Below are 13,698 nucleotides of genomic sequence, written 5' to 3' on the forward strand. Positions count from 1 at the left end.
TCGGGTCTTAGGAGGTTAATACTTAATATAGTTGGTTTTAATGTCCTTTGGTACTGTATTTCCCTTGTTTTTAGACATGTAATGTCCAAAAATGCAGCATTTTAATGCTGAAGACTTGAGGAAATTTTAAACTTAAGGCACAGTAATTTGCAGCGATCATTATTTTCACACCTTTGCAGACTGAGATGTCCGTCAATTTTGTACTTTTCACCAGGTTGTTTATGCTGTGATATAAGAAACTTGGGGGCTTCAGCAGTGTGTCCTTTAAAGCCACCTACAGCGTGCACATATAATGCTTTCATTGCAGCGCTTGACCCTGGACTTTAGTGGCCTGACAATCAGACTGTCTTTGCTCTCTTTGAATGTTGAAAGAGTGATGATTCAGAGGTCTAGACTGTCGTTCAGTCCTTATTTGACCTAAGTATATTTTGCTTGATGCAACCATATGATTACTTGTCCATTATGGCAGAATTATTGTAAAAAAAAGTGGACATAATTAGCTGTTGAGCTTGCTTTTAACATTTTAACTTTTTTTTCTTTTCAATCTAATCTAAATATGCACATACTGAAGGCTTATTTTAGAGGAAATAGTCTAAGACTTGGATGGAGAAGGCTTAAGATCACAACCCTTAATCACTGTCTTGCTCATGGGATGTCATGTAATTTTAATAGGCAGCCTGTAGCTCATAAAATCACACAAGCCTGTGGCATTTGTCCCCGTCATGTCATTACTTCTCCCCCAGCAGATCCGTGATAAATGAAGTCTTTAAAGAGCAAACAGTCCCACATTAATCAAAATGTTGAGAGCTGAAAATGTGTCCACACAAATGGAGGATGTTAAATAATAAAAAAATTAAGATAACAAGCCCAAACTTTTTAAATCTGTGCGTGAACCTGCAGATAATGGAGGAAAATAAAGTGGTTTTCTTTTCTCCATGAAAGGATAAGAAGCGAGGTATAATCAGCCTCAGGATATTTTAAATAATAAAACCAAGACTTGACATTTCTGTGCAAGTATTTTTTAAATCATAAAAATCAGTTTTATTTTGAAAGATAAAACAGGAAGTCTTATTTTGAAGCCTCCCTGCCTAATTGGATACTCCTGAGTAAATTGAACGTTCACCAGGCGTCCCTGTTTGTACTTGTTTATTTAGCCAATTCTCGCATTACTGTTTAAAACGATGTCAGAGAAAATGGAGGTTGACCTGACTGGAGTCAAACAAAGTAAAGGCGTGTGGCTTGTGAAGGTTTGTTCACCTGAAAATGATCAAATCACGTCGTAATTTCATCTTCACCGACGTTCACAGGTGTTATCAGTTTATTGGTACACACAGGCACTGCTTTTAAAAGTGATTTTTTAATAATTCACCTTACTTAAAGGTGTCGGCTTGATCGAAGGATTGAAGCTACAGAACTTTTATTGCGCATTCATGTGGCGTGAGAATAATCGGAAAAACGAGCTTCCGGGTGGGGGTAACTTCACATGAAATTGGAAAAACGTTTTTTTTTTTTTGGTTTTTTTTTTAAGAAGTGCTCGTACTTATTGTTTTACAATAGGTGTTTAAGCGGAATATGTTTGTGAATTTGTGACCAAGAGGAAAAAAACAACTGAAGCATTGACTTTATTGTGCATTCACGTGGTAGTAATGGAGGGAAAAAATTACACGAAAGCCCACTTGGAAGAATCAGAGCAAGATTTTAAGCTGTCCTTTATCAATATCTAAGTCTAATAAATATTTCTTGCAATACAAGAATACAAATAAATAATTGTGACTTGAGAAGAGAATAAAGAGAAAAGGGATTCATATGCTTGATATTCAAAATAAATTAGAGGATGGGTTTGTGACTTATTCCCTTGGTTTTTCATTGTTTAATTCCTTAACGGGTGAGCACTTCCCTCGCAGATCATCTGAATATAAAATAAGATTTAAAATGACTGCAAATTTCCAGTAATAAAATAAAATCTTAATCCCAAATAACACATCAAAGATATTTTCTCCCTCAGTCCAAAAAGTTTAAGATGAAAACATTCATAAAAATAAGTATAGAAAATGTCCAGATAATGATGTTATACTCAATAAGTGGTTTCAGCTTTTCATCAGGTATCTTGGACTCGTACCTCTGGGATTACATCAGAAACTGTGTTGTTTTCCAACTTCAAGGCGGCAGCTAATGGTGCAAGCTCCCAGTGCATGTGATACTTATGATTAGAGCCCTTTGATAAAGGGACTAAATTAGCCATTTGATCATCTATCGATATCTGTATTTAAAACAGCAGCAATGGGACAAACGTCCTTCAACCATGCTATGACCGTCAATGCATAGTTCACCCTGAAGATGCACATCGGGTGTGTTACTGCATTTAACCAGGACAAAAACAAAGTGACAGCAGATTATTTTGATTCATTTTATTTCCCTATACCTACCACCTATAGATCTCAGTCAGTAGGAAAAATATCAGCATATAAATTGGTCAACTAAAATTCAGGTAAACACAACAGTCAGAAGAGCAACTCCCCAAACTCCACCGACCCCAAGAGCACATGAACGCACCCTTCTCATGATGCCTTTAAACTGGTGCATTTCTCTCCAGGTTCCCAAGTATTTATCTCAGCAGTGGGACAAGGCTGCAGAAAAGGGAGAAGTTGGAAAGATTACCATTGGAAAGTAGGTACCGCAGTGTGGATGTGTCCATATTAGTTTTTAGTGTTAGTGCTGCAGTGATTAGCTGATTGTTCAGCAGCTGTTTTAGAAAGTAATTTTTAACAAAAATACCAGTTTTTGAATGTTTATATCATTGTCACAAACTGAATCTTGGCTGTAGCTGTGGGAAAATTGTAATTATTGACTTATTGAGATTAATGAAATGTTAAATTATTCTGTTTTCTCACAATCCTGACAGGAAGCAAGGCAAAACAGAGGTGAGTCAGCTTTGGATGATTTGGTTTGTTGGTTAAATGTTTGAATAAAACATGCTGGTTTTTAACTACAATGAGATGACCTTTAAAGGCCTTTCCGCCAGTTTTCTTCCTGTTTTTTTAGATCAGCAGGAACGGCTTGTTTCTAATGATATACACACCTTCATACTAAATTAAGTTAGTTTCATATTTTTGGACATGGGTATCATTTTTAATATTTAACTTGTGTACCAAATATTTGCACTTATCTTGTGAATTAATGACTTAAAGTGCAGACTCTGGTTTAATTTGAGGGTTTTAGGGATTACACCTTTTATAAGAAAAATTAAAAAACATCACAAAGTCGAAAACAGTTTTCTTGTTGGTGTCAAGTGTTTCAGGCTTCAGGTATTTATCGCCTGCAAAAGGTTTGTCAAGAAAGTATTAAAAATAAAGGTTTTATTACTTCAACGTGTAAAATAATGTGTTTAAAATGACTTTAAAAGTTAATGCAATATTGTTGTTTACCCAGTTGAATTAAAGCTGAGAGTCTGCCCTTCATTTGAGCTGAAACTCGATTGTTTTGTATCTGCTTTGATGGCCTACAGAGCTGGAATTATTAAAATTGTGTCACTGTCCAAATATCCGCAGGCCCACCTATATACTCTGTATTTAAAATCAAGGTTATATCACGGCTAGCTTTGTGTAATTTTACTCTTTCTTTCTTCTATATTACATCCCATCACTGTCTGCTGCTGCTCTGACCCAGCTCCCTCTGATGGATCGATATACTTTCAGTGCATCGTGTTTGACCTCCAGCTTTGTTTCTCAGGTATGTTTCAGCCTCAGTGACGAGCTGATAGCCTTGGATGCTGTGGGGGAGAACGATGCATCACTGGAGGTCCCAAAGGATCATCCCTTCACAATGCACCCAGTGGGTGGACAGACCATGGCAGTCTTCAGCCACAGTAACACAGGTCAGTCTAAACCAGCTGTTCCAGCCCTCGTCTCCGTGCTGCTTTCGTGCCTGATCATGAAGCCACCTGGATCATGTTTGGTAGCTGGCTCGAGGGTTCAAACTGAAATAGATAGACAGTGCATGTGATTCCTGCAGGGTGGTGCATAATAAAGTCGAGAAAGATCGGCTTTGATATAAGAGGGAGAAAATATAAAAATTCTGTTTTATTTAATAATTAAAGAAACTTTTTTTTGGTTTTGCTTTCAATACGAGCAAATCCTTCCTGCATATTCAGAGCAACAACTTCTCCAACCAAACAATCGTGATGCTTTTTTGTTTGCAGTGCTCGTAACAGTCCACATAAGGATTCCTGAATCAGCCTACAAGTGTCTTTCCACTCTTAAGAGGTTATTAAGAGAGAGGTGCAGCAGAGGTGGAACAAACACGTCTTAATTTTGACCAGGAGATTGACTCTGGGGCCGTTAGACCTCTTTTAAATGAGACCCACTAAGGCCATTTCCAGCTCTGTATTTTTATTCTTGGATTCTATTAAAGTGCTTTGCATAATTCACAGTTTTCAGATTTAACAATGTTATACAAGGCCTTGGTGCAGTTCTGTTTTAGCTCTTGTTTTAAGGAGACCCTTGTTTTTCAGGTAGCTTTCTTTTTATTGGCTGCTACTCACAAACAGAATTGACTTGGCTGGTGAGTTATTACGCACTCATTAGCTTCCATGGTCACCATCCCGCTGTCTGTAACCACACTTTTCACATCCTGCCCTCCAGTTCTTCTTACAAAAAGCGTCCCACTGTGCTGTTCATATACCACACCCGGCCACAAGCCACCGAGCTGTGCTTCTTATGCATTTAAAGTTGGAGAATAGATTGAGCTTGTTGAGGCTCAAAGGCCTCTAGTCATTTACTTTGCCCAGTAAAACAGAAAGACTTGGCTCCAGGGATCCTGAAGGGAATCAGTTGCTTGAGAGATCGATTAGTCTTTCACTTCAAATCAGGTCAGGGGAACAATTTGCACGTCAGGACCACTTTGGGTCTTGACCAGGAGCCTGGCTTTGCAGAGTTAGGCGAGAATGTAATGCGTATGGAGAATTCACAGCAAGCAAATAGGCATCGTGCGCACTGCCTCCTGTGAGCTGTACCCAGACAGCAGCTTCATCTAAACCTCAGCTAAAGTGAGACCACCTCTGTGTAGACTTGATTTTATCTATTATCTATTATCTAGAGTTCATGTGTGAAAACAGCTTAAATTAGGTTTAGTTACAAAAACGACTATGTTATGGTTAGGAGAAGTTTAAAATACTATTTTTTACTCTGTTAAAATGTTTAGAAAGCTCAATTTTCAAGGTCAATGGGGCGCAGAGTCGTTTTCTGAGGTAGCGTTGTCTGATTAAGAAAAGAGAAGTTGTTGTATAGTCAGACAAAAAAGGAAAAATGTGGTTTAGATCCAAGGCAGGCATCAGCATTAGAGTAGCTTCCTTGCACACTTGCAATATATTATGCTAATGCTGTGGAATGAGTTCCAGTCAAAGCAACCATAAAAGCCATTTTCTGGTTCCTCTAATTGTAAAGTATTGATCGGAGAATAGAAAGAGAAAAGTCTTTGAGCTGCCATGTTGACGACTAATATAAGGGGGAAGAAAAGCTGGGAATCTACTCAGGATGTGACATTTAAGTAGCCTTCGAGTCTCTTAGGTTTACTTGCACTGATGGAAAGCTGTTTTTGATATATTCTGCACTGATTGCACTGTAAAATTCATGAGGACAGTGGCTTCTGATTTGTGGAGGACGTTCGCTGCCAGGCACGATGTGTCATAGCCCGTCTGAGCCAAAGGGATTTGTTGGGATTTGCATCAGACCAAGAGCTTAAAAATAGCTGCAACTGTATGGTTTGGTGTCTGGGAGTGTGTGAACCATGAATTACAATAGATTAGAGTGTTAATTTTAAAGGGATAACTTTATTTTAACACTTGAACAAGTCGAGTGAATCAAAAGTAAAGAACAATGAACTGGATTTAATTAACATTTCTAGACAATACAAAGGGGAATAACTGAAAGTTAAATTATTAGAAAATGGAAAGAAAAGCTCCCTGACGTGGAATATATATATTTTTTAATTATCTCAGTTCACTGAAAACTTCCATTTAGTGAAAAGGTAAATAAATTGCAGGGGGTGGGGTGCTCAAATCAGCAAAATGTCAAGAGCAGTTCTGCAGCTCCCAGGGTGCCGGTGCTCAGTAACAACGAAATTACTGTTTGTGGTGGTGGTGCTTTTTTTTTTTTTTTTTAAACCCCGATAAGGGGGCACGCATTTGGGTGGTGGTGTATTTCGAGCGCTCCCCGGGCGTTACCAGATTAGTTTTGACTGGAGACCAGAAGTCTGTCCAGAGTGGAAGGTGTGAATCCGAATGGAGCAGTGAATACATTTCGTGGGCAGTTTGGAGAGAAAAAGAACAGATTTTTTTTTTTTTGTGGGTTTTTTTCCCCCAGCAACACGACAGATAAAGCTTTTTTTTTTTTTTTTTTTAAATATTACATTCTAAAGCAAAGAAACAGAACAGAAACACCTTACCGCAAGTAAATTTTAACTTAATCTTTGAAGATATTTTCAGAACACTAATTGGAAAAACAAAGTTTTAATGCTCGATTACTTTAATGTAGGGTTACTGCAGCTCCTGACCCTTTTCTTTTGGACTTTGAAACCTGAAGTGATACCTGAACATAAATATAACAAAAAAATATTACGGGTGAAAGCCTGAAACTTTTACTGGCTTTCCTTACCATAAAAATGAACCAGGGGACAGATACCTAAAAAATATCTGAGTATTGACTAGATAAAATACAGAGTTGCATATTTGAGTGCACACTAATAAAAAAAGGACCATTTCTGAATGGTTTACAGCTTTATTTATAAAACACACAGCGTACTTTCTTAATCACAAAAATGAAGAAAATATATTGAATTTAACCTTGAGATCCACTTTATAGACAAGCATATTCCCCTGGAGGAGTCTATTAATTCAGGTTAAGATTAAAATGTACTAAGAGGCATTAAAATGCACATATGTAACAGTTGTCATATGTACAAATAAATAAATAAAAACCATTAAGCGTAATGAAAAAAGAATTAGTAACTCATTTCATGTGAGTAGCCTTGCAAGGTCAATTTGCCGTGTTCACATACTGCGATTAGTAGCCTGTATTATTGTAGGGTAACAATCCTACAGTAATACAGAGAAAACCCCAACAATCAGATGGCCCTCTCTGGCAACAGTGGGAAAGAAAAACTCCCTTTCAACAGGAAGAAACCTCCAGCAGAACCAGGCTCAGGGGAAGCAGCTATGTATAGAACAGCACAATATTTGGACTTATTTTCAGAAGTTTTATAACTCTTTCCATGGATAAAGACTTACCACATGGTCATTCAACAGAATAATGTAATAAGCAGCTTTTTCAACTATTTATGTCATTAAAAAATTAAGTTTTTACAAGTGGTCCACAGTGTCAAAAGAGAGAGAAAAAAAGGTGAATACCATGTGAATTAACAAAATTATATAGTAGCCTTTAAACTTTTGTTTTATAATTACAGGACAATCTGGGCAATGATGAGATTTACTCGTCCAGCCTGCCTAAGATCAGAATGGGCTGTATGTGGCCCACGATATTTGACATCCCTGATTTGGATGGTCGAGCAGAAAGACCACAATAATCTGAGGTGGAATGACTCCAGAATGAGCTGATGTTGGACTGTGTTACAGAGAAACCGAAGCAGTGCTCCTGCTTTGTGTGACTGACTTGCAAATAGTGACTCAGCCCTGCAGCTTGTATACATGGGTGTCAGTAACAATAGATTTTAAGAGCTGGAGCTGACATGAAGATGGCGGTGTAGCCAAACCATTAGTACCAACACATTCACCGTGTCAAATTTGCAGACATGTTGGTCGTGTCTAGTTTGCTGAAAAGGAGGGCAGTGTTCATAGAGTAAATTTACTACATGAGCGGTTCAGTTATAAGAATGGCTCCCACATAAGCCAGACATGAGCTCATGTGTTTATATTGGTTAATACTAATTTATACTTTAATTAATAGGCTTCAACACCACAAGCACCATTGGGAAATCCAGTCCACGAGTCAAGTTATTTGTGATACTATATTTATGTCTGTCTGTGTAGGGTAAAGGCCTGAGTAACAATCAACACAGACATGCTTGTGTGCAGTCTGTGTTGGCTATCAACAGCAGCCGTTGGTGCTGCGCGGGGACAGAAAGGTGATTGGTTCATTTCAGTTTAAAGTTCACCACGAAGAGAAAGAAGTGAAGAAAAATCATTAAAGATCAAGAAAGTTTACATGAGAACTCTGGAAAGTGGATTTTTTAAAAATTGTTTTCAACACTCTGTTTCATTAAGCTAGAGGACCAATTACAGCACAGATGCAAATGTTAGTAGCCCTCAGACAAGTTGTTCCAAAAAACTTTAACACTGCCCCCTGGTGTGAGTCTACAGCTATAGCATGTAGAAATGTGAGGATCTAGATATCAAAGTAGCATTGCCACTAATGATGCACACTTTAAAACTTTAAACTGGTTCAAGCCAAAAGTTTATTTGTTTTTTTACTGCACGTTGACTTCATTTTTTTTTTAGCCAAAGTATTAAAAAAAGTTAATTAAAGTAAATCCCTGTGGTTTTAAATCTGAACCAGTCTTTCTTTCAATATAGGAAAATTTCAATTTCGATATTTATTTTCCAGTTCACAGAAACGAATCAATTCCCAAATCCTCCACAACTCATGTTTCCAAAAAACAAATATGTCCTCCAGCATTTGAGAGTATTATGCAACCCTTTTAAATGTTTTAATGGGACCCTGTGTGCCCGTGTAGGAAAGAAAATTCAATTTTGGTAAAGAGATAATAGTTTAGGCCACTAGACTGACGGTGATGCAGCTTTTGTAGTTTTGCCTCTGTGCACCATCGCTGTGGATTTTAAATCAAACAATAAAAATGCGACTGAAGTGCAGACTTTTAGCTTTAATTCAAGGGGTTTAAATAAAGTGATGCATTAACTGTTTGGCAGTATTTTGACAGATAGTCCTCCATTTCCAGCAGCTTGAAAGCAATTTTTACAAAAGGTTTGTTTGTTTTTTTTAATACTTGCAGTCATTTTTGCCTGAAGTCTAGAACCTCCTTTGAAATGCTGTACCGTGCCTTTTCTCTTTAGTAACTGAAAAACATGCTGTATTAGGTTGAGATCAAGTAACAAACATGTAGTATATGTTTTTGTTTTTTTTATCTGTTCGAACAGTTTTGCAGCATTTGACCAAATTATTCACTGTCTGGGATCTTTTAGGGGTTTTTGTGCTGCGGAGCTGGCAATTGCACTCAGTCCTTTTAAGAATGCACCTGGTTGTTCATTTGGACACTCCTAAAGTCATTCCTCTGTCTCTAGTTTATTAGGTTATTGGTTTATTTTTGGTTTTTCAGCTTGAAGATAGCTTCCTTCACTTGCATTAGCATCTCTTTGAACCTCGTATTGAGAGTTGCCAGCAAACAGCTACAAAATGCAAGTTTAATATTTAGAATCAACTCCAGATGTTTTTTTTAAGCTTAAAAAAAAATGAGGTACCAAGCCTCACTTGGCCATAAAACTGCCTGTCAGTTGTCCAATGACTTTGTAGCATCTGAAAATAATGACTCTGTATAAAAAGAAAATCTCTTTCTTAAACAGTTAATGCCATACTTTTGTTGAAATGCTTTAAATAAAGCTGAAAGTCTCTACTCAGTCACATCTGTAATATTTAAAATCCACTGTGGTTGTGCAAAGAGGCAAAATTGCGAAAAATTGTCATGGTTCAAAACCTTTTGGACCTAATTGTGTTTATGAATATTTGCACTATCCCCAAATCACAGAATAATAATTAATATCGGCGTTATCAGCCATCTCTGTCTCAGAAAACTATTACCAAACTGTAATGAAAATTAAAATAAAGCGTTGTCCTTATCGAGGTTTATTCTATCACCGCCTTCACGCACTTTAGATGCACCCACACTTGCATGTGCATGTTAATACCTCCTACATGTGATAATGGATATTTCAGTTTCTCTTTTTCAAGGCTTTTTTCTGTTCGTTCAGTCCTTTATTAAAACCAGAAACAGAAACACTTTAATACGTGCTGAACTGAAAATTTTCAGCAGAAGTTTAGAATTGTAATTTTTTTAAAATAATTTATATTTTTTTTAAAGAGAGAAACATTATTGCGTTAGTGTGCTGCAGCAGCGGCAGCAGTGGGTGGGCACAGGTGTCAGAGGATCACCAGGATTATAATCTTATGTTTGTGAATGTGGAAACGGCACAGGAGGCGTTTAAATCTCTTCATTTTTTCTAGAAGGTGTTGGTGCTCCAGATGGCTGGCCTGACTGCCAGAGTGCACTGGAAACAAGACGTAGGATAATGTCCTCTGAGATGCGGTGGTGTGTAGTCTCTATTTACCTGACCAGCGCTCAGCTCCACCCCCACTCGCCCACAGGAAAGGTGTACTGTATGACACCGGTCTCCCACTCGCTTCCCCACATTCTAGCACTCCGAAGTGCACACATACAATTACACAGCAGCTTTCCAGCCGTAACCGTACCTGCGCACGCACACCTGCACGGGTTTGATCTGCACTTGCACTCTCGCTCTCACACTTTTTGCCTCACTTACTCAAATGTTAACAGATTCTTGACACCTCGGCCAAAGCAGGTTCAGGCTATATTTTGAAATAATGGATTTTCTGTGCGATACATTTGGGAAATTATATAATCAGCTATTGGCATTTAAATTTCCACTACATTACCTTCTCTTGACTCCTTTTAGAGATTGCAGTGGGTTTGAATCCTTGTTAAAATCAATTTAATCAATGTTTGCAGTCATTGTAGATATCACATGTTTATAAATTGACCTTTTTTAAGTACAGTTGGTCTGAACTAACTTAAAGGCAGAGACGATGTCATTAATTATATCATGGCTGCAGTTCTAGTCATCACTACTAAAGTGAATTGTAACTGAATTTTATTTTCAGTTACAGTTTTGGCTTCCAAACATTAATAAATCGAGAGAAACTGACTGTTGTGCTTTGTTTTGAAAAAGTTTTCCTGTTTTGTCTTTGAGCACATCCTTTTCATTTGCTTTGCTTTCAAATTCTCTTTCTACCAGACTGTCGCATGGTGACTTCAGTTCACATTTTATTATTTATTTATTTTTAATTTGAGTTGTAATTAAGGTTTAAGGAAATATGCTCAGTTACAAAGCTAGGTTTCATCTTTTTAATGAATCCACTGGGTTTTTTTTCAAAGTCTGAGAGTAATTTTGTTTAATAAATACATATCACGTTTTTTTTCTTTGGTCATAATCAGTCTTACTGCACAGCTGGATTACTGTCAGACCTACACGTGCTGGTACTATTATCCACAGAATGTCATCAGCTATAGATCCTTATATAGAAAAGTCTTTGATCAGACTCAGCTTTGTATATGTACACATCGAGGGAACTGAACTTTTTCTTTACCCTCAATGTACTCAGTAGAATAGACAAACAGAAAATAACAAGTATAGCATATTTATATGTATATTTCATTTTATATTTGTATGTGCATTTGTGCAGAGTGGAGATTGGGATAAATTATGGACTAACTGGTTACTATACATGCATGAGGACTGGACAGTGTAGATATGTATGACAAAGCAAAAGTACAGGATGTTGAAATTGCAAGATTTTAAGAAACTAAATACTAAAATGATACCTTTAGAGTGAGAAAATATCAGAAGCGGCATTATTACTAGTCTTAATTTCATAACAATTTATTCCCTTAAAATCTTGTGATTCAAGTGTACTTACTATTTGCAATCGAGTTTCTTTTATTTTTTTCATTTGTTTGGTTGATTGATTTGGTAGATTTGATCATTTGTTTAGTTTTCAATAGTTTCGCTGTCAGTTTTTTTTTTTTTTTTCTGTTTTTGACCGCTCCCTTTAGGGATCATCTCTGTGATATATTATCATTATTAACGCATGACGATGGCCAAAAAAATCGAACTCCAGTCTTCAAAATGGGAACCCACACTAACTCTAAACTTGATTTCCAGTTGTGACTGAAGTGACTATTTATCACTGACAAACATCTATCTAAAAACCTAAAAAAAAAAGGTGTTATTCAGTTGAAGAATTGGAATAACGCTATATAAAACTGTGTGGCAGTGATATGCAAATTACATTGTGACGCACAAGCGTTTCTTCCATTTAACATCCCAGAGTTGGCTGGGCCTGCTTGATCCATCTCTGCTTGTAAGGAAATATGTAATTTAGCCAACCACACAGTGTTTAATCCTTATAATCCAAACATTTCAGACTCTGTATAATGCATTCCTCCACCTCTGCTATACAAGTATGCACTGATCCAACAATTGTAAAAGGTTTTTAATTGTGACCATCCATGATTGATACGAGCACAAATGGTGCCTGACATGCCTTTTGTCCTGTAAGGCTGCTAGCTAAATGTTCCTCCATTATTTCCCCTCTCGTTGTTCTGCTTTGTTCCGGCAAAAAGAACCAGGTATTGATTAAGAGGTTGCTAAGCAACAGGCTTAGCTGCCACAGTAGCGTGCAGAAGAGAAAAGAAAAGCCAGATGTAATGTGCTGCTCTGCTACAGTAGGACTTTACCTCAGCTGTCTGTGTGAAGCTTTCACTCTGACTTTGCAGTCCTTGAGTTCTTTGAAACTATTGAAAACCACAGAACAGTCTGTCCTCTTATTATCAGTGTTTACACAGCTACAGGATTCGCTTTGAGTTCTTTTATAACTTTGCACACTTGTTGAAACACTCGGGTGTGTAGTCCCTTTTCCTTCCGGTATGTTCTGGTTCGCTTTACAGTCTGTTGAGACTATTATATAATAAAACATCTTTTCTGAATAGATATTTTATTTTGTAGGATTGACTCTACCGCTCTTGTGCGGTGTAATCGTGCAATTCTGAACCCCGTTAGTGTGTTTGAATAAATTTTCTTGTAAAAACATTTTAATGCTAATCTATGCTTTAATGCTCCTGAAACTGATAAAGTTAACTTCTAATAAGCTCACACCTGCATACAACAGTCTTTTACCTGCATTTGTTTATGAAACTATAGTTGACTCCTCTTGTTTTAAAAAGTTAGAAAATATCTGATCACTTGATTAGATACAGAAAAGTGCAGGTAGCCCAAAGTCAAGAAGATGTGTAGCTCTGAAGGTAACTATTGATCTTTGAGTCCAAACCCTGCACTGCTGACGAGTGAGGAAGTCGATGCAGAGCTTTGCAGATGCTGCTCTTGTGGTTTCCTGCTGTCTCCTGACACTTGAAGGCACCATTAAAAATATGTGGAAGTCAGTAGGGCTGTGCGATATGACCAAAATCTCATATCCCGATATAAGAATTCTATCATCCCGATAACGATATCAATCACAAAAATTTAACATTTTCTGTGAATCTCGGGCTATGGAAGCCCGTTTCCGCCACTACCAAAAAAAAAAAAAAAAGGATCCATAACTCAAAATTTCGAGTTATTTTCTCGAAATTCCAAGTTATTTTCTCGAAATTTCGACATATTAACTCGAAATTTTGAGAAAAGTAGCTCGAAATTTCGAGTTAACGCTGCCAATCAGTAATCTACATGAATGACGTCATTTCCTCGTTACCCGGAAGCTGAAGTCCTCAGCTACAAATGCTACAGCTAAGCTACCGGTATTACATCCAGTCGTGAATGCACAGATTGCTGAGTGTTTTCAGCCTGGCTTCACAAATGATTAAATCCCTGTGTTATTAGCT

The 13,698-nt window shown here is 37.3% G+C and overlaps 1 protein-coding gene across 1 annotated transcript in view; it reads left to right on the forward strand.

Annotated features, from left to right (window-relative positions):
* The first annotated feature begins 1,110 nt into the window (after positions 1–1,110).
* LOC146370443 (general transcription factor IIF subunit 2-like) overlaps positions 1,111–13,698 on the forward strand; it is a 67,102-nt gene continuing 54,514 nt past the window's right edge. The window contains exons 1-4 of the mRNA XM_084908376.1: positions 1,111–1,247; positions 2,594–2,667; positions 2,903–2,921; positions 3,730–3,874. Of these exons, the coding sequence (XP_084764502.1) occupies positions 1,182–1,247; positions 2,594–2,667; positions 2,903–2,921; positions 3,730–3,874 (304 nt within the window). The 5' untranslated portion in view covers positions 1,111–1,181. The remainder of the gene's footprint in view (positions 1,248–2,593; positions 2,668–2,902; positions 2,922–3,729; positions 3,875–13,698) is intronic.

Source organism: Perissodus microlepis, chromosome 16, assembly GCF_051167445.1.
Source record: "Perissodus microlepis isolate ML-2025 ecotype Zambia chromosome 16, ASM5116744v1, whole genome shotgun sequence".
Taxonomy (NCBI): Eukaryota; Metazoa; Chordata; class Actinopteri; order Cichliformes; family Cichlidae; genus Perissodus; species Perissodus microlepis.